At 36.2% G+C, this 27,604-nt stretch overlaps 1 protein-coding gene across 1 annotated transcript in view; it reads left to right on the top strand.

Annotated features, from left to right (window-relative positions):
• Window positions 1–13,440: 13,440 nt before the first annotated feature.
• Window positions 13,441–27,604, top strand: part of CNTNAP2 (contactin associated protein 2) — a 2,049,865-nt gene continuing 2,035,701 nt past the window's right edge. Inside the window, exon 1 of the mRNA XM_057731238.1 lies at window positions 13,441–13,982. Within this exon, the coding sequence (XP_057587221.1) occupies window positions 13,886–13,982 (97 nt within the window). The 5' untranslated portion in view covers window positions 13,441–13,885. The remainder of the gene's footprint in view (window positions 13,983–27,604) is intronic.

Raw genomic sequence — 27,604 nt, 5'->3', positions numbered from 1 at the left:
AGTTTTCAAACCTAAAAAAAAAATAATAGGAATAAAAGAAAAAATTTAATTAATAGTTATCACTGTAAGAGGAAAAACGACCTTTCTAGAGAAATGTAATTGAGCTTTTGGACTTCTAGGCTATGTTGAAAGACTGACCATGTGAGGCTACTGAATATAAACTCAAAGTGAAACCTTTAAAAAAAAAAAAAAAGCGCAGTGCTGAAATGGTTGTGATTCTATGCCTCTTTTTGCTCTGCAACCCGAATCCTGACTCCCCCAACCGATGGATTATTTTCCTCTGGTGTCAGTAGACTGAGTCTGAAGGGATATATGTGTGTACCAGAGCATCTGGGGAGACACCTCTCCTCCCCCTGGAGGCACTATTTTTAAACTCATGCTAATGTCCACATGATGTATTGGTAACACTGTTTACCAGGCATTTAGGGGAAGCACAAATTTAAAAAGCAGCTTCCTTGTTCACTCCTGAAACACGGAAACATTAGCACGTGTTAAAAAATAGTGGGGGTAAAAGAGCAGGAGGGAGACGATGACAGTTAATTAAAAAGGGCTCATGCATGTTACCCGGAAATAATTAAATTCTTTCTATCTCAATATTCAAAACTCTTGCTTTTCCTAATTTTTGTAACACGAAACCTTTTGGTTTTCTTCCTAGCCACTGGCCACTCTGTCTCAGTCACCTCTGCTTCTTCCTCCATCACCGTTCAACTTCGAAACGTTGGAGGGCTCCAATTGATTCTTACATTGCTTCCCTGCTCAATCTTCACATTCTTTTCAGGCAATTTTATTTAATGTATTTCCATCCCTGATTTCTGTCTTAAATTCCAGATCATACCTCTATCTACATATAGGACATCCACATTGAATTTCTCAGAGGCATTACAAATTTGAATTATCTGAAAGAGAATAATTCTTTTCACAGCAAATCTTCTTCTGCCTCCATCCTCCTCATTTTGATAAATGGGATCATTATGCATCCAGTTACTTAATAAAAAATTAAAAATATTATATACATAAATGCATAAAAATAGCAAGCATACTCGATTCCCTCTTCTATTCATATTTAATCCACTAATAGGTCCTATTGACCTTACTTCAAGATTTTACCCCAAATGTCCATTTCTCTCCATCTCCATTAGAATTATAGCCATTCAAGCTACCATTATGTGGCCCAACTATGCTAATTGACACCTCTCCTTCCTAACCTGACACCCTGTCTGGCTCTGGTCTATTTTGAAGAACTCATCAGCTACTCCTTTCCTGTTTGCTCACTGGCCTCTAACCAGACTAAGCTACCACATCACAATGATACTAAATGCATTGCCACTTCACAGCCTTGCAAAACTATTCCCTTTCCAGGAGAAGAAGAAGGAAGAGGAGGAATGAGGGAAGGGGAAGGAAAAGGTAAAGGGGAAGGGAAGGAGAAGAAGAAATTCTTTTCCTTTACATTTTCATACGATTGATTTGTTCTTTGGGTCTCGGCAAGAAAGAAACGTCACATCCACAAGAAGTCCTTGTTAATCATTCAGTCTGAATCACACGAATTTTATTTTTAACCAGTCATTCACCATTGCATAATATTTCATCCCACCCTATCATGACGTAAGACCTGGAAGATCCGGCATCTTAACGCTCTTGTCCGTTGCTCTATACCTAACATATGGAACAATGCCTAACTCGTGGAAGCAAGTCACTTAATTTGTGGAATGAAATGAATGAATAAAACTTTGTATGAGATATTTGCATCAGTCACTATATCTGATATTCTTTTTTTCCAAACAGTAGAATGAAAATGGAAATAGTGTTTCAAGGATGAAATGAGAGTGATTTCAATGTATTTTCTGGATTCTGAAATGCTAGACAAATGTGCTTGTTGAAAAAAGGAAACAGCTTCCATGTTGCCCATTCTTAAAATGCCCAGATATTACTCTTTAGCTATTAAAATGTCAGTTTTCTTAGTGACATTCTTCTATTCAATAAAACTTGTTCTTTGAATTATAAAATTATTTTTCTTGACATTAATTAAACTTTATTTTGAATGTAAATAGAGCAACTCATAAATATTTTTATTTTTCCTTGAGTATGGGGGTAATTAGAGTAGAGATTATTTTCTAATGAAACAGAGGGAACAAAATTTGAGTGAACAGTAGGTTAATGATGCTTTTTAGGTTAATCAGGCATTTTCTTTCCTTGGTGTATGGGAATACCCATGTTTTTTAGGAGTCTTTCCAGTTAGAGCAAAGGAGGAAGTAATTCTGCTCTTTTTTTATCTGAAACAAATCATATCACATTGCTCTCAATCTCATACTCTGCCTCCTATAGGAATATAAACCATAAATTATAGTTTTGTTTTGTTTTTAGCTTTAATTTCTTTTCTCTTCTTCCTTTGACTCCTTCTCTAAGGATTTTTAAAAAATAATTATAAGTGCTGTTGAAAACTATAATTAGGGGATTAATTTAAATATTAAGATCTTTGAAACCTTTCCTCTAATGTATTAATAACTATTCTATTGAAATTAACTTACCACTCCATTTTAAGAACTATGAGAAAAAGAAAATAGTACAAAAGTTGAGGTAATATTTGGATTTGACATATTTCTGATTATGTTTAAAATTGATACTATTATTTTGGGGAATCTAAAGTAACTGATTGTAGAGCACTTGTTCCTTCACCCAGTTTTACTCCATTGATTTTACATCCTTAATGTTACAGACACCATAGGATATGAGCTAATGGTCTCAATTCAGGAATAGATGTTTCGGGACTTAGACCTTTGCAAATTGTTTCATGCTCTGATGATATTTCATTTACTTGGTTTTGACTTCTGTTTTAATTATTGTTTTTTATTCTAAAATGAGAATGGAATATGGCTATCTTTAAATTCCTTTGTACCCTAGAAGCAATTTCTGTACAATGGAAGAAGTTGCTTTCCAATAATAGTCTTCAACAGGGATAAGTAAACAAAAAGTATTTGATGGCTGTAAGTATCTGGGTAATTTCCCTCTTTGCTTTGCATAGAGAAACTAAAATATCTATATTTTGTTTCTCTCTCTCTCTCTCCTTCACACAGACACACAGACACACACACACACACACACTCTTTCTTTTCTCTGAAAATAAGAAGCATATGCTTTGTGACCTTTGAAGTTAAATAAGGGGGAGAAGTTATTTAATTTCTCTGTATATATTCTTTCCAGAGTAGTCTGGAGTAGATAATTAGTTTGTTAATTATTATAAGGCAATTTTATCAGTTTTTAAATAATCCTAAAATGTTGCAATGAGAGAGGAGAATTCATTTGAGAAACTTAAATTTGAAAAATGAGTTAATGAGAATGCTTTACCCAGAGAATTCCAAATCTATGTGGTATCTGCTTTAACTAAATATTTATTTAAAGGGTCCTCCCGAAAGCATAAGGAGAATACAACTGCATTACTGATTTCTACCACCAAAGGCAGTAAAGTTTGATTCACTTTTGAAATTTTCAGTTTAGTTTCATGCGATTTCAATTTATTTTCAAATGGGCACCCTGGCTTGTTATTTTGTTTGTTTGTTTGTTTTTCTTCTTTTTTTGTGAGCTATAAAAGCATGGATTTTTGTGAATCTACTAAACTGAAGGCTCAAATCCCCATTCACAGTTTAGGTGACATTTATTCAGGTGGGCACAGTGCCAATGCCGTTTCCCCAGGACAAACCTCACTGTGTGTTACTTAGCTTTTTTTACCCACTCCTCCAGTTGTCCTTATTGTATCTTTCTGTGAGCCATAAATTGCACGCAAATTTCCCTATAGGATGTCAAATTGGATGAGGAAGAAAGGATGGAACAAATTGTGCTATTTGTTTAAGGCAGTGATGGTGACTTGGGAGGGCAGACTGAGAGACAGAACCTGGGGTCATAGACTGATTTCATACAATAGCTTTGAGGCTTTCCAAACACATTTGTGAAGTCAACAGATCTTGTGTTACTATTTCAGTTTCATTTTTGTGTGTCTTCATCCTCCTTCCTAAGGAGTCAGTGGACAATCATCAGAGTTGACAATCTTAGCCAAGTTGATCCCTTTAGGGTGAAGTTGATTATCTTAGGGTGAAGTTACCCTGTGATTTTTCCTGTGAGAATACCAATATTAAGAAGGAGAGCAGGACTTCCCTGGTGGCGCAGTGGTTAAGAATCTACCTGCCAATGCAGGGGACATGGGTTTGATCCCTAATCCAGGAAGATCCCATATGCCATGGAGCAACTAAGCCCACGCACCATAACTACTGAGCCTGCATGCCACAACTACCAAAGCCCACGTGCCTGAGCCCATGCTCTGCAATAAGAGAAGCCACTGCAATAAGAAACACGCTCACCACAGCGAAGAGTAGCCCCCACTTGCTACAACTAGAGAGAGCCCGCGAGCAGCAATGAAGACCCAACAGAGCTAAAAAAAAAATAATAAATTTAATTAAAAAAAAAAACACACTAGAAAAGTCCTTACAGTTCCTTCATCAATAAAATTGAGAGAATTGTTATTAAGATATCTTGATTACATGTGTAAACCAATAACTCAAATGACTTGGAAGAAGAGCCACATTTTAATCAATGGAGAATACTTCACTGAGTCTCTACTAAACCTTAAATGTAAGCCATTCCCAACCCAATCCATCCCTTCCTGCATCTACTGGAGTTTAACTAATGGACTCTGGCAGAAGAAAGAACAGAAAAGTCTCCCCTGAGCCCATTCTTCTGGCAACTCACCCTAATATAAATGTAAACAATACTTCCACAAACACATGAATTTAAAAAGCAGTATGGTGAAAGCTCTTCTCACTAACTCTAGACATTATACATTGTAAAAATGAACACTGTCCCATTTCAAATGTTTTAAAAGTAGATGCTAGTGGGTTTTACTCTCAAATTACGTAACTACAAAGTATGTTACACACTGGAGAATACTCGAGTGTTGGCATGTGATATTACTTATGATTTATTAAATGCAAAGTGTATTTATCAAGATTATATCTAAACTGAGAATAATATGAATAGCCTAGTATGAATTTCATACGTATGCATTTTACTCCTCTCTTTCCCCCACATACAATTTAAATTATCTCAGGAAAGGAAAGTTTTAGCTAATTTATTTCAGTGACTCCCAATATGGAAGTCTGTAAAAGACCTTTAATCTCCACGGGAATTTGGGGATGAGGGATAAAGGATGCAGAACATTCTGAGGAATGAAAATGCCAACAGCTCAGTCCATAACCTTTACAGTAACAACCAGTTATTGGCCTAATGTTGGTAACCGGAACTCATAGTAAACCAGCATTGTCTTCTGTATTTGGCATTTATGAAGATGGCATAATTGGAAAAGATGAGAACTGGCATATACATGACATGACTTGAAGTTACTTGTAAAAGAGATAGTCTCTTCTACCAGAAAGTTATAACCATGGTTCCAAAGAGATATAAGCATAGCCAACCCTAAATAGTCAAATAATTGTTTACTACCATCTAGTACTACTTCTTGGTCCCAGGAATTGTGTCACTCTTACAAAAAGAAAAAAGAAAAAAAAAACACAGAATGATAAACCAAATTAAAAGCTCAGCCTATCTTAAAATCATCCACGTCTGTGCATTTTGCTCCTCATTCCCATCAGGTCTTTTAAGAAAGTGGAGAGTTATCTTCCAAGTGGTAAGTTCAGTCCCAGCTCAGTGCACGGGCCCTTAGGGATTTAAGAAGATGAAGAGAAGATCAGAAAAAAGCAAATTTGAAATACATCACACTAATTCTGAAGTCAGAAAAAAAACCCGATCTCTTATCATCAATTACAGTATATGCAGTTAAAATGAAAGATTCCATTACCGCATTTATGAATTATTAAAGAAAGTGTCAATTATGTCAATCTCCTCAATATACTAAAGCTGGTATATATGAGCTAATTATACATGAGAAGTACTGTTAAATAAGACATAAATGGAAAAACCATCTTCCTTCTCTCCTCCCCATTCCTGGCTGAATGCTTATCAAGCAGAAAGTTCAATAGACCAAGAGATCATTAATTATTATATTATCTCATAAACTACCGTAAGTATCATTAAATTATAATACCACAGGTATTTAGGTGTTAGTAGAATTCCTATACTAGGAGAACTTTAATATTTATACATTCAAATTTAAAACATTTTTTATTTTTTAATAAATTTATTTATTTATCAGCTGCTTTGGGTCTTCCTTGCTGCGTGTAGGATTTCTCTAGTGGCGGTGAGCGGGGACTACTCTTTGCTTCGGAGCACGAGCTCTAGGCGCTTGGGCTTCAGTAGTTGCAGCAGGCAGGCTCAGTAGTTGTGGCACACAGGCTTAGTTGCTCTGCTGCATGTGGGATCTTCTTGGACCAGGGATTGAATCCATGTCTCCTGCACTGGCAGGTGGATTCTTAACCACTGCACCACCAGGGAAGTCCTTGGAAAACATTTTTAAAAAGAAGAATTAATGTTTATACCAAAGCAAGTAGTTAAAGCCATCTCTGAAATTCATTTTACAAATATCACATAGATCACAGTAAAAGAGAATTTATTCTTGGTTTTATGTAGGTGATATAAAACACAACTGTAGGTTCTGTAATTTCCTTCAGTTCTGCACAAGTAAAAGAGGCCTCACCATTTCCTATTGCCTGACAAGGAACTGCATCTTCACAGGAGTTAGGAACACTCTGAACTATGGAATCTAGCTTTAAATGTTTTGGCAGTAACAATGCAAACTAGCTTAAAACGTTTAGGCAGCAATTATCACCTCCAAGCCTGCTCCACTCAATACCTTCACCACTGCAAACTGAGGACATAATAAATAAATTGTTCAGAGATTTAAGCCAACCCAGTTTCCTGGATGGAGTAAAAAGAATGTTCTTAGCAATCTGGTGTTTCATATCAGTGATGGTAACTCCTACAGTGAGAACACACGTTGTTCTTTTGTTTATTTGTTTTGTTCTTAAAATGCCCAGATTCCCCAGAAAAATATGTGCCATGTGCTTTATTATGTTTCCTGGTCTAACCTAACTACTCGTTTAATTTAACACTTGCATCGGGTTTTAAATGTTCCTAATGCTATTCAGCTTTGTCAGTTGGCCTTACGTTACCCAAAATTGATGAGAGTAAATTGGAAGATGAAAGTCCAAGAAATACTGAAGATAAACTAGGAGGATCTTTGATGTTTGGGCATTTAACAGGCAGGCATCATACAGTAAAGATGTAATTTAAAATGGAAACCATTTCCCAATTGAGTTAAGTGTTAATAATTTATACACTAGATGGTGAGCTTTCCTAACTTCAGTTTATTGTTGATGTTATTGCTGCTGGAAAGTTGCTTTTTGTGTGTCACATAATCCCCACCATATTTGTATGTTCTCCCATCTGCGAAGTATCTAGAAAAATATTAGCAATAAAGAAAGTGGGACCATCCAAGATAATTCTAGACTCCCTGCCTCAGAAACGAGTTCATTCTTATCTAGACAGTGGTGAAGCATTAGGGTTAATATCCAATCTAGCTTGAAAATGTGGTTCTACCATCACTGACACTAAAACTTCTGAGTGAGAACGTTTTCGCTCCTTAAGTCAGCTGGAGATTCTGTAGTAGGTTTTGGTCCAGAAATATTTTCAGGATGAGCAGACTGAAAAATTTTGACCAACCCAGAGAGGGAAATACACAGCCTGCAGCTTCTTCTAGATGAACTGACTTCTTCCAAATTTCTTTTGTCTATCGCCATTCTAATAGAATTTTCCTTGTTATTCCATTCATCTTGGGGCCCAGCCTATATTTTTGACAATTTCTTTTGTCTCCTCCTTCTCCTTAAAATATTGGTACAGAAAATGGGTCCCCATTGCTGCTAAGGAAAATCTATACCTCTCTACCAGTCTCAGTACGATACCATCAACTTAATGCTTCAAATAATTGAAAGCAACTTTTTTACTCTTTTAATTGAAATAAAGATAATTTTCTAAACCTGAAGAAGGTCTCTGATGTTGGCAAACATGTACCTCAGTTGACATACTGGACATTTTGGCTTATACTCTACAGCTCTCACTTTCTCACAGTCCTCTCAAGTTCCAAACACATTTCTGAAATTTTATTTTAATACGCATTCTGTGGGAAAGATGCTAATCTTCAGCATCAATTAATAAATTGCCTGTCTTTATGTCCAGAGGATTTGAAATCATAGAAGCCTTATTTTTTATCCAGAAATTTTTGAAAGAATTTGCAGTGTAAATGTATTGAGGCATGAGCTTGACTTCAGTATAGAATTTTGATACAATTCATTTTTATCATTAATAATAATAATAGCACTTTATATGAGCCATATATGTTATATAAATTATTTTTAATCCTCCAAATAATTTAATTCCTTAGGTGTAAATATTAGTCTAATCTTATAAATGAGGAAATTAAGACATATATTGTGTGAGACTGTCACACAGAGAGTTGCAGAGCCAAAACACCCACCCAGAGACCCGACTTAACACCCACTGTATCAATGGCTTCCTGTTTGATCACTGATTCTCCTTTCTGTGTAATTATAACACTCAAAAGCAATCCACTTAATATTATTGTGTTTGGGGTGTGGCGGAGTTTTTTTGGGAAATTTTACTGTTCCATTAGTATAACTTTCATTTCTTGAGAGTTTTTTTGGCAACCTGCTTCTAGCTAGTTTTAATCTTTCATACAAACAAAATTCTATCTTTACAATCACACTGAGACTTTACAAATATTGAACTTGCTTAAAAAGTTTTTGAATTTTCGGAAACCTAAAAAGCACACTCACTACTAAATAATTACAGTTTATCTATCACTCTTTTATGTAATTAGGTATTTTCACAGGTATTTACAACTAGGAAGTCAGGTAGAGGCTAACTCTTCTCTCTCTCTCTTTTGTTTCTTCACTTTTTTCTTTGACCTTTCCCTTTCTTCTCTGTTATTATGCCTTGATTTGATATCATAACACTTTAAGCAGAAATGATAAGGCAATAAATTATAAGTCAATTCTAAGAGCTTTCTCCTTCCCTCTTTAAATCCATAATATTAATAGGGAATTACCATACAATTTAATATTCAAAGTATATGTATTTTTCTTCATATCCTGTATTTAGTAATTTTGTCTGAAAGATAAATATTACATTTTACTTTTTGAAGTTATGGCATTTTTCTGGGGACACTCATTTCAAATTATATTTTCCTTATTCTGTGAGATCATCAAGTAATGTGAGATTTTTGAAAGTAATCACTACATAAATTGTAGGTTATATTTGTCACAGCTAATGCACTAAAAAGGTAATTTTTAATTGCAATTCTGGAAGAACAAATATTCTGAGTTATGTGATTCATACATACGCATATTAGACTATAATCAAAAGAAACTGGTGTCCAGAAAGTGACGAATGCTATAAAGGTTACAATCAGATTCTACATTCTCAATGTTACATATTGGTTTAGCCAACTTCCTCCCAGTTTCGTAACCTTGATCATTGATTTCAAAGATGTTTTATACACGCATTAAGACCACCTTTTTCAAAATGCACCCTTTCCATTAATATTAAAATAATAAATCATTAAACATGAATTTTTTCTAAACAAATATCTTCAGAGAGTATAGTCCAGATAACACTAGTTATCATGCATTTCTGAGACCTTTAAAATAGACTGGGGTTTTGGAAGCTACTTTTAGTTTATGCCATTTTCCTCAAACAGGCTTTCTCACAATTAATATTTGATTATGATGGGAAGTATCTCACTGTGCCCAAGGCCAGTTAGCATTGCCAAAGGCCCAGACTCCAGGTGATTTTCTGCACACCAGAAGCTTTGCTATAAGATTTGACCTCATTCTGTTCATCCTTACTAGAGACTGCATCCCAGACAGATCCTATACATCCAGGTACTCAATTCTTCTCAGAGTGCCAAGTGTTTCTATCCTCATCAGACACATATTTCTGGGGGAATTCACTGATTTCTGGGCATAGTTGAACAGCTTGATTTCCAGAAGGCAATTCCACTCCAAGGACCACACCTAGAGATATACCAATTGTTTCTTTACTTATCGAAAAGTCCTGAATTTTTTCAGTGTTTCATTCAATAGAGTTAGTCACTTCAAAGTGTTATTAAAACCTAAATATTGTGATTCTTTTTGTCAGTGAAGTTGCAGAATTTGGGGAGGACTTTTGAGATAATTTACCATTTGACAGATTATTTGCATATCTCTGGAATGATAATGATGGTGATTGTAATAATAATGTTTTTGATGATATTTATTTTTTAAAGAAAATGTGAAGATATTAGGTTACCCTGTCAGTATGTATTTGAATAGATGTCAGTATAAAGGTGATGCAGACTTATCTTGATTTCTTCATTCAATCATTAGCCACCAACTCTGAGGGCAGAAAGGGTTATTGATTACTCAGAGGTATAATCTCAGTATCTAGCCCAATGTCCAACTCAATAATAGTAGAAACTCAACAAATATTGGAGACATAAATGAATGATGAATATATTGCTTGTGAAGCAAAAACTTGTTCCAGTTATGGGGTCACATTAATATAAAGAAAAAAATGAGCCCAGTAATTTCTATAGAAGAAGAAAAGAGGACGTGAGTGGTGAGAAAAAGGGATTGTCTAGCCTTTCTTATATTAATTCACTTCCAAAATAATGCAACTTGCCCATTTCTTTCCTCATAGTGCTTTTGTTTTCTCTTTGTGTGCCTTTGGTCCATTTAGTTTTACTGTTCTCAAGTTTTGATTGACCTTATATTCTTACATTGAACTAAAGAAACATTTCATTTGATCATATGTCATCTTTGATTATTTTCAAATACAATGTAATGCATGATCCATAATGAATCCACTCTCTGGAATAACAGAGTCCATGTTTACCATATCTAATAGACTTCTGGTAGAACTATCCTGAATCTTTTCATTGGCTTATCAGTTTTACAGGTTCTTGAAGGTTGACCAGGCCAAACAGGCTTAGTGTTTCCTACCTTCTCATTAATAGTCATAATTGAGCTCAAAAAGCATCTTCTTAATGTTAATATTGTGATGAAAAGGGTGAACTGGATATGGATAATGTAGCATTAGAATCTAAGGAATGTCTGACCCTGCAACAAAGTCCTATTTCTTTAAGTCTAATTGTGAATTCCAACGTCCATATCTAGTTAACACAAATTAAAGGCAAAGGTAGTTGCATTATAAAGAATGTGACATTCACTTTCAAACATGGCAAAGTGCATTGAAAATCGACAAAGGCAGGGTCTTAGCTCATACTGGCATGAAGTAAGACCATACTATAGATCACAGTGGTGTTGCAGGGTGGTTACATATGTGTCATTAAAACAAGGTTTTGTTTAGGTTTTTTTTTTTTTGCTTTGTTTTGTTTGTTTTACTCCTTGAGAGAAATGATTACAAACTGGTCAGAATGCTTTTTGGAGGTAAAAAACACCCTCAGGCATGTCATTTTCTTTACAAAATAATTACATAGAAATCTGCTGCCAGCTTTTTAAAGTCAGTACTTTAAGAAACGGATTCAGTTCAAGCGTACTTGAGATAGATACCCACTGAATAGCATTCACTGAGGTACTGAAATGGCAACACTTTCAATCATCTCCACTTTTATTCTTCTATTAAAACACTTGAACACTACTTTAGTGGCATTCAGTGCAATGGTTAAAATAGACAGGCATAGTTTAAAAATCGACTTCTGAAAAGTTGTGCTCCCTTACGGTATATTTTTCATATGACTGATTTCTTTGAGTTCTTACAAATGGTTGTCGACAGTTCTCTACCGCTGCGTTTTTGCAAGTGTTCATTGACTTCTGACAGTCTGCGGGAATTAAAAGAGAAAAGGGGCATTTTATAATCCATAAAAATGCATTTTCTTGTGTTATAGGCGGCAAGTTTTATAGCACAAGGATGCAGTTTCCCCTGTTAGTCATCTGTGTGTGTCTTCTTTTCCAGATTGTACCCAATCTGCAGTTCTTCCTAGGACAAAACATCCCTTTAAATCAATAGGAAACAAAGCCCTAATAAAGAATGCTGAATCAGACCCATTACCACCATACTAATTATGCAGTGGACACACAGTACTGTTTACAGTGGACCTTTCTGAGACCTAACCATTATATTAAACTCAGAGTCTATTCCAGGAGGAGGCAAGTCTCCACAAAAATTTCATTTATCTTGAAAGGCGAATGTTTATTCATGGCATAACACTGAAAGACATGGTCTCCTCCTTAACCCTCCATAAACATCGTTAGATAGTTAGATGACCAATAATTCTTAACTGTGTCAGTAAAGTCAGTGAAAGGATTGGTTCTGCCGAGATATAGGAATCCCAGTACTATATGTAGTCTGGCTGGAAGGAAAGTGTATGGAGGGTGGTGTGTGGAGAGGTGTGAACTGGGGAGAAGAGCCGGAGATTTATTATTGAAATGATCTGAATGTGAAAAGAAAATCTGGGTCCCCCTAGATATTCGTAATTCTTCGTACTTGCAATGCATCAGATACCCTGAAGTAGTTATCCCTATGCCTGCTTATTTCAGTTTTGTGTTTGTGTCTGTGTGTGTGCGCGTCTGTCTGAATGGAGTTTTCCTGGCAGCAGCGTGTGCTGGGGGTACGTGTGTATATGTAGGAGAATGAATTAATTACATATTGAAAACATCTGCATTAGCGGCGTCTGCAGTCCCCGCGGCTCCAGTCGGGATGTTCAGCTCCGTCACTTGGTGTTAGGACCACTCGGAAGACCTGCCTGTCGGACGCTTGATTCTGGTTCCCGCGGGGCCGGAGCTCCCGGAGCCTGTACCATCTCCATCTGAAGGGGAGGAGAGACGGGAGCGAGAAGGCATCCGAGCAAAGGGGTTCTGCTTCCTGCAGCTGGGTGGGGGGCAGCCGGGGTTGGAGCCAGGTTCCAAGATCACACCGCGATTTCCCAACTTCAGCATCTCCTCCCGCCGGGGGAGAGGCGCGCGCCTCCCTCCTCGGCCCCCGCCCCAGCTGATGGACCCGGGCCTCTGGGTTCCTTCTCCCTTCTGCTTCCCAGCGAGGCGAGGGCAGGGCAGGAGGGTTTTGACAGCCAAAGGGGTACGGTAAGAAGGAGGAGGCGGCGGCGAAGGAGGAGCCGGGGAGGGGCCTGGAGCAGGGGAGAGGAGGGAGGGCATCCCCCCCGCCTCGCCCGCCGCCCGGCTTCGCAGGCGCTGCTGGCGGCGGCGTCTCCAGCCCTCCGGCCGCGGCCGCAGCTGCTCGCGCTGCACCGCCGGGGAGATGCTGCCCCGCGCCGCGCCGCACTGAGGCCGTGCGTGCGCCCGCCCGTCGGCCGGTGGGGCTGCGTGCTCCGCTCCGCGCAAACACAGTCCCTTCATGTAAGCTGGCAAGCGACTGGCAGCCTCTCCGAGTCACGCTGCCCAGCGGCCGGGGGAGCGCTCGCCCGCAGTGGCAACATCAGCCCCTCCGTCCCCGGCGCGCTCCCTGCTCCTTCTGCATCCTCCGCTCTTCTGATTTTCTGCCTCGTCCCCTGGTGATTTTTTTTTTTTTTTTTTCTGAGAGGGAGAGGGCGGGGTAGGTGTCCCCTCCTCTGCTCCCTCTCCCCCCCGCCCCCCTTTCCTTCCCGGTTTGAATTCTTCCCCCTGGCATTGGTTCGCAGAGCAAGAGGCAAGACCCGCGCGGAGGGAAGAGGCAGGCTGCGACCGCCCTGCTGCTCCCAGCCCCGCCGGACTGGAGCCCGGAGGGGGTGAGGGGAGAAGAAGAGGAAGCAGGAGGGGCTCGGCTTTCTGTCGTGTCTGAGGACAGCCCATCTCCCTCCGAGAACCCCCTCGGACGGACGGACCGCGTCTCTCCGCAGCGAGCCTTTGGAGTACCGCGAGCCGGGAGGCAAAGGATGCCGGTGGCTCGGGGAGCCGGCTGCGGGGCAGCGCTTTCGCTCTGGCTGGTCGGCAGCATCCTCTGCAGAGCCTGGACGGCTCCCGCCACGTCCCGTAAGTAGCCCTGCCGCGAGCTCGCTCCGCGCTGGAGCAGTTTCACTGCCGCATTGATGTTCCACCCCAGGGTACCAACTCGGAGGTGCCTTCGCAGGTCTCGCCCCCTGATGTGTGTGTGTGTGTGTGTGTGTGTGTGTGTGGTACGGCTGTCACGCACTTGCGGCCACTGCAGCAGGAGAAACTCCAAACCCCCGCGCTCCAGGTTGCGGGGAGAGGGTTGCTGGTGATGTTTCTAGAAAGTTGCTTCTGGTCGTGGAGATTGGTTGGCAACCGCTTGGTTAGAGTGATTAGTGTCGGTGACAGGTTCTTAGGAGTTATCCTTCCACTTCGGTGTGTTTGTGTAGAGAGAGTTCATTGCCTTTTGCTTAGGTAGGTCAGTGAATGAAAAGTGAAAACATGGCAAAAATAAGTTTCTTGTTTTTATTTATGGTTTTAACTTAAATGAGCACGGTTTTGGGAGTGAAAAAAAGCATCTTTTGAGCACTTTGGGCACCTATGGACTTCTGTTTGTCCCCCCCCCCCCCCCCGCCCGGCCGAGTTAATGACCATTTAGTACTTGCTTATTAAAATGGAAGACAGTGAATCCAATATTGTAACTGAAATTGCTTTAATTCTCTGGCAGTTGGGTGTAATGCGGTCCAGGACTTGGGACAGTCAGTGCAAAATATCACTAATGCAGTCATGAACAGATTGCTTAAAAGAGTTCTCAGAAAAAATGTTGCTATTCAGTATGTTTATCTCTGTGTTTTAGCTAGCTTTTTCTAAAAAAAGATTGTTCGTTTGTTCCTAAGGTTAGAAAGAGTAGAGAGAAATGGAAGATTCCAGCCCATCGTCTGCATTGCTTTAGAGGTGCGTATTGTGCATCTCGAGAGAAAACACATGAGCGCTTCTTTGGTTCAGAAAGAGTTAAACACTAGAAAGATTACCTATAGGAATCTTAGGATAATATTCATAAGACATACTTGTTTCTGAGGATGAATGAGTTGTTAAAGAATCATCATTGAGATTTTAGAGTTTGAAAATAAGTGTTTTCCATGTAGGGAAAAAAGTTTAGTGTTTTCCAGAATTCATATATGAAGTAGTACTATCTCTATGAATATCCTGGGATTTATTAATGCATGTTTGTCCATATGTTAATATTAATGCTCTTAGTCCAGTAAATATTAATGAGAATAAACGTTGAAAAGGGACTTTATAAGTTGTGTTAAAGAATTTGCTAAATAATAATGTGATGAACCAGTATTACTGTTTTGGCACATTTTCCCAAGTACAGTATTTGGTTCTCCTTCCTTGGATTTACAGACAGAGAAGCCACTAACTGGTAATCTAAGTTTGTAGTGAACCTGAAAAAAATTTTTATAGTTTTTTTCACAAAGTAGATTAAACCTCAAAAACGTGATATGTTATTAATATTTAATATCACTTTTATAGATTAAATATAAATTGTGCAGCTCTAATACTTGGTATTAATATTTACATAAATATGTAACTAGATTCAGAAAGAACTATTCTGATGAGATTTCAGTTTCCATGTCAAGGTCTGGTTATACAGAACTAATTGCCACTTTTCTCATAAAATAAACTCGTTATACATTAAATTTATTATGTTCACGGATTGAAGGCCCTCCCCTCCAGAGTTTTTCCTGAGTTCTGTATTTCATCTTTCTGTATACAGAGAAGTTGTTTCCAAAATACGTTCTTAGTTCTTACAACTTAGAATTTGACAACAGGGAAAAGCAGAGACCATTACTTTTAAGATGGTTAAAAGTTATGTTCGATTGTTCAGATTTGTTTATTTAGCTCTTATTCCTTACTGTTGAAAAACGTGCAAAGACTTAATTAATATTATTTTTTCTTTCATTTGAATCTAAATTGTGTGACCAAAACTCAAAATTGCTTCCATCCTAGAAATGAATTAAATAAGAATGATTTATTGATTTTACTGATGAGGACGAGCTTCAGGTACTCAGTACTTTAAATTTATATGAGTACTTCTACCCTTAATGAAAAATTGTATTTATAGTACATGCAGCTCTGAAGAAGTTTGATAATTACATTCTTAATACTAAAAGCATCCAAAGGAGAGAAAAAATGGTAACTACACGAATCTAAGATAATGAACAGCTCAACCAGGAGAGGTCATCACGAGACAAAAAGTAGCCTGAAAACCTAAAAGTAATGTTTTTATTTGGTACCCATTTAAAAAATATGATGACTCTGATAAAACTTTCCATCCCCAAATAACTTTTTAATATGATGGACATTTTAATATTTTAAAATTTGATAACAATACCATTTCAGATATACATTGGTTTCCGGCTTGTCTCTTCTTCTCTGTTACTGAACTGTATATACAAATGCTGTTCCTGTTACTACTGTCTTTTTTATAACTCAGCTAAAATAAACCTTAAAGAAGCTTATCTTAGGATGAAGTAGAAATGGTATTTAATCTCTTGGTGGATAGTGGAAATGACCTGCTGCTGAGCCCATGGAGTCACAGAACCTCCCTTCTTGTAAATGTATATATACAGGGCACATATGTAAAGTTTAAGTGGAGTATTTTACTCTTAGGGAGTTGCATTTATTTGAACATATTTGAAAGACCCTGATAGTGTGGCTCTAAATGATACGGAGCTTGAGATAACATTTAGTGAATTTAATTAGTTTTTAATGTATACTAAATTTTGACTTAAACAGTGCTTTCTGATAAAAGTCATTTTACATTATTACATTATTTTATATAGTCATTAAACTCTAATGTCACTGACTGTCACATTTGAGAAGTGTGGGTTCAATTCATCAAATACTTTGTAACAAGTATGTTTTTACATATATAAGCTCAAATGTGTATAAATATATACACATGTACATTTGGTAAAATCCTTTAAATACACGTTGTATAATATATAAATATATAATATTATTTAATATGGATATATATTTATCATATGTAAAATATGTGCATATTTATATATTTTCTAACAAGTCTTTCAAGGGGTTTAAGTTGCTTACAAGTTTATAGATAGGTCTTTTGGGGCAATTATTTCCAGTAAGTAAACTAACAATATCAAAACAATAGTATATTTGTCTATTTTTTCTCTCTTTAATTCATATATCACCCTTAAAATGGTATCTTTCAAATAGTTGAATTAAATGTAAAATATATAAATACATATAAAAGCAAATACTATTAGTTTACATTGAGGTTGAACATAGTAACGAGTTTGTCTTAATAAAATGAATTTAATATAAAAAGTGCTTTAGGCCAGCAAAATTCATTGATTGATAAGAAGCAGTACTTTATTTACTTAATCCAAACTGATAAGAAGAAAACTATTATTTACTCATTAGAGAGAAATATATAATCCTGATTTTATTGTAGGCACTGATATTCAGGAAACGGGGATCTTTGTCTAAGTTTTCTCTTTTAACTCTGATGCATGGAAAAAATGGGTAAAAAAAGGAATGCACAAATTCAATATAGTTTTTATTAACTTTTATATAGGTATAAACATACAGCACATCACCTTTAAATAAATAACATCAAAGTTGTTTGATGTGCATTGTATATATTTAAAAGTCACATTTCTAATATTTTTTCTATTCTAATTGGCAGTACGTTTCAAGATCTGTAACTTCTTTGAGATTTTTAAATGACTTCCCTTAATTATAAATTCTTCCAGAAAAAAATCTTAATAAGTCTTTAAAAGTGAACTAGTAAGTCTTCTTGTTTGATGTATCCTTTTCATGACTGAAACATAAAAAGAATTCGGTGTACCTCCCCTTGGCTTGCTTCTCTATTTTAAAGTAGATTTGATTTGTTGTAAATGTTGTACAGAATAGGGAGAGATTCTTACTTCAAATCCAGTGGGTGATTACCTTAAAAATATTAAACATATAGAGAACCAGCTTCTGCATGTTGTCTCTGTAGTGATTGATTTTAATGGGATGAAGAAATAAACGTGTAATTTCAAAGCTTTCCCATATCTAATTGATTTGAGAAGTGCTTTATTTTATCATTTATCACCGTGTGCTATGTTAAACAACAGAGCACATAATAATTTAAGCCTCAAAACTACAATGTTATGGAAATACAATGAATGCTATATTTGTATCTACATTAGTATATGAAATTGAATGTTATCAGTATTTCTAGAGGAATACATATTTTAAGGTAAGTAACTTGTAGAAAAGTAAGATGTGTTTCTATAATCATCTCATATTTGGCCATTGGATGAAATTGTGTGCTTATTTTTGCCATGTTAATATGTAAGAATAATGATAGGTTTTAACTTTTCAAATGAGAAACTTAAAAGAGAATACTTCTCAACAGAGTGATCAATTAAAACATTGCATCTTCCCATCTCCTGGGATCTATAGAACCTGTCTGTTGTAGTTCTGACCAGCTGATGATGTTGGAATTTGGAGGAGCAACCTCTTTCTCCATCCTAATGTTTTCTGTTATGTGGAGACAACTGTACTTGTAACATTCTTAGCCTCTGTCTCTACCGTTCACTCATTCCATCCCAGGTTAAGTAGAGGGACTTCCCCGTTAGGTGACTTTGGGAGAAGGACGTAGTTTAGCTGAGTCCTTCTTTCTTCTTCCTTCCAGGCTGCCTGCAGAAGGTACAGATTCTACTAAAAGACATAAAAGAGTAGGCTATGCTTCTGCAATAATTTCCATGATAATATGAGGAGCCTTATGATGTTCGATTCTTCCTATGGCTAGAAGGTCTGTTTAATTACAGAATTAAGGTTAATGCATCCCATGGTTGCCACACATTGAAGCATTTTCCCTCTGTATCAGCAATCATTACGTAGAGGGAGGTATTTGCTCTCCATCTGTAACTTCTTTTCTAACTGAGAACTAAGGGAGAGAAAAGATCGCTGTTTATTGTCCCCTGTCAAACCTCCAAATATTAAAATTGCTAGTAATATGCTTATTTAGTATTGAACTAAATGAACATGGTTAATGAAATAAGACTTGGTTTTCCTCTATGAGGTTGAATTGAAGAACTGACTTACTGTAACTATGACCTCCAAGCCCTTCTATTCATTCTTTCATTCAAATTTGTGCATGGTCCTATTGGTGATATTTATTTTAGAGAAACATTTAGAAAACCATTTCTTTATCTATGGTTAATAGCATTACCATTTTAAACACATCTTGGTTATGGGCTTCAATGGCTACACATTCAATTCCAAGTTACCCATCTAAGTATCCGGTGAATTTGACATGCCTTGAGTTAGTGGTTACTTCCCATTTGTGTTCCTACTACACAATCATGAAGAGTTGGGTCAGTTATTCACAAGAGTCATTTGCACTTTGAAGACCAAGTTGATAATTTCCTTAATTGTAAATTCTGAAAAAGAGCTTGTTAAGCTCTTATTTAGTTCATTTTGGGGGTAGACTATTCATAATAACAGCTTGAAGTAACTGATTTTTTTTTTTTTTATAGCACTGCAGATTTTAAAACCTCCCCTGATAGTAGGAAATCTGGAAATAAAGGTGTATTCATTGGCTCCGAGTTTGCTTGCTGAAGAGATCACATTTTTGGTATACTGTAAAAGAGCTAGAAAATACAGGCAAGCTCCCGAGAGCCGTAGTCTACATTTTCCTTATGATTTACATTTGTTTGAAATACTTTCACAAACGTACATAGTGATATGTTCTTTAGTAATGTTTTTATATTTAGGAAGGAGGTAAAATTAGTTACTGAGAATACTTTTTTACCAGGAAAAATCATCCTCAAAGATAGGTAAGGTTCTTCTTCCCTTTTCTAATATTTTTACCCCTGCTTTGTTGTGCTGGGTTGGTGGTGTTAGTGATCAAAGTGCATCATAAAAAATGGTGACAAAGGTTAACCTTCATAAAGTCAGGCTCCCTGATGCTGTCTTGTGTGGTGCATCTACACTGGAATCAAGTTATATGAAGCTTAATAAAGTTCAACAAGGGTTTGCTCACTTCTGTGCATTGAATCTCATGTTGAAAAAATATATAAAAAGACATATTTTGCCCTGACCCGTAATTTTCTACCAGCCACTGTAACGATGTCAGCTAAGTCGTTCAGTTATATTGATAGTACTGTTTAAAAGGAATGCATGGGCAAAGAAAATACCTATACTCTGAATTAACAAAACAGCATATTATGTGGGGAAATACCATGCTTTGCTGAAGAGTATACTTATCTGTTAGAATCGTCTTTAAAATGGAAGTTGCTTATTGTTACTTGTAAATCATACACTCAAATGGTTATTGTGAACTAATATAAATTGTATATTGGTTAAAATGCATCACTCTGTTAACTCATTTTACCAGGCATTCATCTCTTACTTAATGGGAATCAAGTTTATTAAGCAACCTCATAAGTAAATATTTACCTTCATATACTCTATAGATAATTTTCAGATATTGGGCAAAAAATGTGAACAGAAGAAGTGCATGAAAAAAATTAAGCCTAATTATTTAATGTGGTAAAATTTTAGCATATTTTAGGGGTATCACTCATTTAAAATTTGTTATTTACACATGAACAATGACCTAGTCTTCATTAAATGACTTAATTGTTAATACATTCAAGTTTGAAATTTATAGATTATATGTAGTGTATTTAAAACATTTTTGATTCAAACAAAAATAGTATGTCTGGAAAATCGTATATGAATATCAGGTTTTCTCGGATGATTCAGTGAATAAGCTGTTAATTTAATGTTTTTAATGTCAGCCGACCTAAGAACATGTGATCCAGACTTTTTTTTTCTCCCTACATGCTCATGGCCAGAATAACACATGAGTTTGATGCCTCCATCAAGGCAAAAGCTGCTAAACTGTCATGGCATTTTTTTTCTCCTTGATTCTGCATATGGCCACAGAATCAAATGTTTCTGGACATAATCTACCAGACAACTACATATAATCTCATGAGATTTGATCTATAAAATGAGGCTATTTTTTACTTATGTATGAATAGCATCACCAGAGGTTTTTCAGCTGACTTCTGTTAGTGAGAAAATACACTCATGGTTACTTAAATCATGTGATTAATATTAAATGTTATCATGTGAAAAGAATATTTAGAAGAATTTATGTCTGCCTTAGAGTAGAAGAGGTTTTTAATGGTAATGATGAAATCTCCAAGAGTACAATTGCATCCTACCTCATGCACATCTGTCGTATATGTGAGGTTTACTCAGGTATCTTAATAGAAGCAGGTTTCTCATGGCTAGTATGAAGCTGATGCTAGTGTGGTTTGCTATGCTTTTTGGCTGAGTGGAGTATGGAAATAAGAGTAACTATTTTATTATGTCAGTTGACAAAGATAATACTGTGTCAAAGATATCGGTGTGTCGTGATTGGGTATTTACATTGCTTCTACTATTAAGAATGCAAAAAGAAACAGCCTCCGGCAGGTATTTACATACTGGTGGGCTTATTTGTGTGGAATTGATGTCAAAGACTGGAGTATTTGATCAAAAAGTATATATCTTTTCTTTAATAAATGTTTCCTGATTGAGTTCTAGAAATTTTCAATAACTTACATTTTCAGTACCAATCAGTGCCCTGTTCCAGAACTCCAGGCATCAATAGACATTATTATGCTTTAAAAGTGTTGCCAGTTGGTATGAATACCAATATTTGTTCATTGTGAACTTCAGGTCAGGCAGTACTCTTTAGATATATTAATTCATTTAGTCCTTACAACAGTGCTTCAGTTTGCAGGTAAGAAAATTGAGGCAGGCAGAAAAGTGAAGTACCTTGCCCAGGCTACCTGTATGGTCTATGCCTACAGCCTGTGCTCTCAACCATAATGCCGCTGGATGCATGAAATAGTCTGTCATTCATTTCCAGTTCTCTGACTAATACTGACATTCAGCTTGCATCTAGGCAGTATTTTAAGGGTTAATTATGTTTTTGTATAGAGTCATAGGGGAAAGAAACCTGTCATCATAATGTTTGTATTTCAGTGATAACATTAAATAATAATACAGACAATGTTATTTATGTTGTAAGTCTTCATAATAAAGTGATTTTACAATGTAAGTCTTTCTTTTGGGTACTATTAGCATCATTCTAATAATCTTGTGGTGAGAATACTTATTTAAAGCTATGGAAAATATTTGTTATAATGCTATGTCTGATAGGAATAAAAGCTGTTTTAAACTGGTTCTCAAGAAATTTTGCAGCCTGTATCCAAAACTGTAAATATTATTGCCATTACTAAAGGTTAAAAGATGATACCTGTGTAATCTATAACCATTATTTTGCGTATCAGTTTCATGTGATGTTAAACCATAAAACTTTTCTTGAGAGCCTTGTCGAGAGGAAAACTTTTTTTCCTTTAATGGTGGTGGGAAAATATTTGTCTCAAAAATATTTGTCAATTCTAGTGCTTAAATATCTCTTGTACCTGTTCCCTTCTCTCCATCCCCAACACCATGGCTATAGTTAAGATTTTTAGCATTTCCCTCCAGGCCTTAATATAGTAGCTTCCTAGTATGCCTCCTTGCTCTTAATCTTTCTCCTCTAATTTATCATCAATATCTATGCCAGAAATACTTTTTTGAAACACAGATCTTGGCATCATGCTCCACTTCTCTGGTTCTTGTCTGTCCCTTTGATGTAATCTCCTCCTAACCCAACATTTGCACCCCATGACCTTGTCATACTGAAATCCTTGCAACTTCTCGAATACAACATGCTGTTTCTAATCACATTTCTCTTATGCCTTCTTGCATTCTGTTCCCTCTGTCTGAAATGCCTTTTCCTAATTTACATATGGTGACTTAGAAAAATCTAATAGATGGCCCAAACCTCAGGACTTTGGAGCAGATGGGAGGTGCCATCACCTCCCTGTGGTGATTTGGTCTAATTGCAGGCAAGATACCAAGCTGATAATAAGCATTTTCTCTGCTATTTGGACTTACAGGGGATAGAGAGATGATAAATAATGCAAGTTACCTTCAATTATCTGATGTTAGAGTGAGAAATTACCCAAATTGTTGACACTAAAGGAAGGCAAGAAAAGTTATTTTTAAATGATAAAACACAGATACTTGTTTGTCATTGTTTATACATGAATATTAATCTATCATTTCAAGGGAAATAATGAAACCATGTTGTGAAAGCTCTACAACTTCTCCAACACTTTTCCTACATGGCTCTATTTTGTAGCATTTTCTGTACTTCACTTAAGCCATATGGTTGGTCAGACTCATTAGAAGCCAAGCATGACTGCCCTTTTCAAAACACGTTGTTTCAAAGAAATACCTGTAATCTGCATGCAAATTGAAGACAGATGTCAACAAAATAGTTACTGTGCCTAACAGGTACTTTAAATAGAGTGCTTAAGTTTTCAAAAATAATCTTGTAAATGATAGAAGTAGTTGTAGAGAAACTTGATAATTACATATATTTAGTGTATATTAATCCAGCATATTAGTTGATATTGTCCAAGTTGCTATGGAATGTCAGTGAATTTCACTTTGATTTTTAATATAGCAAAAATATCCTTTGATGAATACCAAAAATAGGCCCTTATATTCTATATATTTATATTTTGAATTAACTCTTTTCATCCCTACATTTGAAACTCTGTATGCTGCACCTCACCCTTAAAATATCCTCTAGCCTTGCCTTTTCAAGTTGGCCATTCAGCAAAATCTGTTTCAAAATTTGTATCCTTTAGAATGATTCCCCAGCACTGCCTACTCATAACACAAGTTACTCCCATTTCTCTTAGCCCACAGTTTGCACAGATACTTCTACATTTTGTTCTTAGATTAATAGATTTAAGGATGTGGTTGCATCAAAAGAACTAGATTTCAGTAAAGATCTTTTACCATAATAGGTACTGCACTAGTTGCATTGAATTAGTATATAAAATTAGTCCATTACCTCCCTTTTAGAATATTCAAAGCAGAAGGATGCTCAAAAAATTTAAAGCTCACTGATTTCACATTTATACACTTCTTACTTTTATCAAGTTATCCCATATACTAACACAAAAATCTACATTTTTATAAATTCCTGCCATTAGTTCCAGTTGGGCTGTAAGGTAATAAAAGCCTAATATCTAACCCATATTCCACTGCCATAAAGTATTTGAAGACAGATATGATACAGTCTGATTAAATATAATTTTAACAGTCACTATTTTTGTAGATAGCTAATTAATATATCAATTAAAAGAAAACACTGTGATATATATATATTTATTTATATCCCCTAAATTACCTATAACGTTTCTAGATACATAAGCATTTGTTAAATAAATATAATTGAATTGATGGGTTAGTTCTGTATATGAATTGTGCAAATAGCTAGGCTGTAGCAACAAGTAAGGATTTCTTTTCGTAGTTGTATTCTTATAGCTAAGAGCATTGTAATCAGAAGTAATAAAACTTTAACAAAGTACTAGTTACAATAAAGTTATCTGTAAGGAGTAATCCTCCTATTATAAAAATACTGCCTTGAAACGGACCTGTCCATGTGAATCAGAAAAAGAAAGAAAGAAACAGATAAGTATTTCAGAGGACTGTCGTTGAAAATTAACAGAGTCTGTCATAGAGTGAAGTAAGCCAGAAAGAGAAAAACAAATACCATATGCTAACGCATATATATGGAATCTAAGACAACAAAAACAACAGCAAAACAATGGTACTGATGAACCTGGGGCATGACAGGAATAAAAACGCAGACGTAGAGAATGATCTTGAGGACACGGGGGAAGGGGAAGCTGGGACAAAGTGAGAGTAGCATTGACATATATACACTACCAACTGTAAAATAGGTAGCTAGTGGGAAGCAGCTGCATAACACAGGGAGATCAGCTGGTTGCTTGGTGATGACCTAGACGGGTGGGATAGCAGGGAGGGGAGGGAGGCTCAAGAGGGAGGGGATATGGGGATATATGTGTAAATACAGCCGATTCACTTTGTTGTACAGTAGAAACTGCACGACATTCTAAAACAGTTATACTCAAAAAAGATCTGAGGGGAAAAAAAGTTATTTTAAAGCCTAATTTACATCTATTTGCTCAAAGTGAAAGGCAACATAGACTTGAGTTTCAGTTTATTATCTGTTCTTTGCCCAAAGTATATTAGGAAAATATTACTGCAATTTGAGTAGTCTTCATATCATGGAAACATGGTCTAATGTTACATAATTATTGTATACAATGATCTGAAGCATTTCAGCTTTACAGAGATTATGCCAGCACCCAAAACAGAAGTTTTTGTATTTAAAATGTATTGCTACTGCACCTTTTAGATTATAAATGGCAACATTAGAATAATGTATCCACTTTTGAAAAGAGATTTCAAATCTTGTAAATAAAAATGACACGTTCTTCTATTAAATTGACATCAATGGAACTTTTATAAAAGGCTTTCAGATCTGTTGTTTTGTATGCCTATAATTATAGTATTTAGAGCATCTCATACTGTGTTTGCTTCTACATATTGAACTTTCAAATGACAAATGCACAAATGGTAGAGCCAAGACAGACCGTGCTAGCAACTGATGTGCCGGCCTCCTAGGGTGGCCCTCCGACCGTGTTGCCTGAGAAAGAGTGAAAGAGGGACCACTGAGAAACATGCATGAAGATTCTCATGTTTCAGAAAAATTAGAGACCTAGGCCTGGAGTTAAAATTATTTCTCATTATTTTATTTGTTATACTCTGAAGATGCTTCCATATAATACATTCTGTATATGAAATTTTAGTAGGAAAAAAGTTGCCATTTAATAACATGCTTCTGTAAGTCATACATCTTATTTTTGTTTTCTTAACTCATTTCAAAATTGTTTTAACTGTCCTTTTTGTAATATTCGACCTTCGCAAGTTACCTTAAATCTCTCTTCTGTTTACTAAGACATGTTAGAATTTAAATTAAAATTATTCAGTCATCTCAGCCAGTCCAGAGGTAAGTTCATCTGTGAGTGATTAACAAAAGCCTCTCCATTATGACATTTTAATTGGAACCTAAAGAATGAGAAGGAACTACCCAAGAAAAGAGGAGAGGGAGAATGTTCCAAGCAGAAGAGGACAGCTATGAATTCCCACATTGGCCAAGTTTGGACCTCCCTCTGTTGGGGAGGGTAGCTAGTGATTTTGGAATAAATCTTTTGTAAAATGTATGACAAAAATAAAATTTTGCAGGAGTAGATGATACTGCTTAATAGTTTATTAGCAAATAAAGAGAAAATAAATTTTTTGCTGGGCAAAATATAGAGAATAAGCATTTATTATCTTTAATAAGAGAATAATACGTTTTACCAGTTTTGTTAAAAATAAGCATTAAGAAAACCTTGTACTCTATGAATGAACTTGACTATCAGCCCAGTCAATTAATTATGACAAAGGAGCCAAGAATATACAATGGAGAAAGTACAGTCTTTTCAATAATTAGCTTTCGGAAAACTGGACAGCCATGTGCAAAAGGATGAAACTGGACCACTATCTTATACCACAGGCCAAGATCAACCCAAAATGGATTAAAGACTTGCATGTGCAAGGTGAAACTATAAAACTCCTAGAAGAAAACATAGGTGGTAAGCTCCTTGACTTTGGTCTTGGTGATGATTTTTTAGATCTGACAGCAAAAGCAAAGGTAACGAAAGCAAAATAAGTAAGTGGAACAACAAAATAAAAATGATTCATCACAGCAAAGGAGACCATCAATGAAGTGAAAAGGCAACCTACAGAATGGGAGAAAATACTTGAAAATCATATGCATCGTTTTACTTTCCAAGGTTGTAGTTAACCAAGGTCAACTGCAGTATGAAAATATTAAATGGAAAATTCCAGAAATAAGCAATTGGTAAGGTATAAATAGTGCCCCATTCTGAGTAGCTTGATGAAATTTTGTGCCATCCTGCTCTGTCCTGCCCAGAACATGAATCAGCCCTTTGCCCAGCATATCCTGCCCCTTAATCACTTAGTAGCCAACCTGGTTATCGGATTGACTGTCCCGGTTTTCAGTGCACTGTACTGACTGAGGCAGCGCTTGCCTTCAGATAGCCCTTATTTTACTTAATAATGGCCCAGCGTGCCTCGGTAGCAATGCTGGTCATTCAGATATGCCAGAGAGAAGCCAAAAGTGCTTCCTTTAAGTCAAAAGGTGAACGTTTTCAACTTATTAAGGAAAGAAAAAATGCCGAGGTTGCTAAAACCTGCAGTAAGCATGAGGCTTCTGTCCATGACATTGTGAAGGAGGAAAAAAGAATTTCATGCTAGTTTTTATGTTGCACCTCAAATTGCAAAAGTTATGCACCCTTTACTACAGTATGTTGTTATAATTGTTTTATTATTAGTTAGTTTATTATTTATTATTAGTTAATCTCTTACTATGCCTGATTTATAAATTAAACCTTAGGTATGTTTGTATATATATAGGAAAAAAAGACATAGTATATATAAGGTTTGGTCTATCCATGGTTTTAGACATCCACTGGTGGTCTGTCCCCTGTGGGTAAAGGGGGGACTAGTGTATCCAATAAGGAGCTATATCCAAAATATATAAAGACCTCATACAACTCAATAGTGAAAAAAAAAATCATCTGATTAAAAATGGGTAGAAGATCTGAATATTTTCCTGAAGAAGACAAACAGATAGCCAA

The sequence above is a fragment of the Hippopotamus amphibius genome, chromosome 4, assembly GCF_030028045.1.
Source record: "Hippopotamus amphibius kiboko isolate mHipAmp2 chromosome 4, mHipAmp2.hap2, whole genome shotgun sequence".
Lineage (NCBI taxonomy): Eukaryota > Metazoa > Chordata > Mammalia > Artiodactyla > Hippopotamidae > Hippopotamus > Hippopotamus amphibius.
Note: the sequence above shows the minus strand (reverse complement) of the source record. Positions and strands in the feature narration are given on the sequence as shown.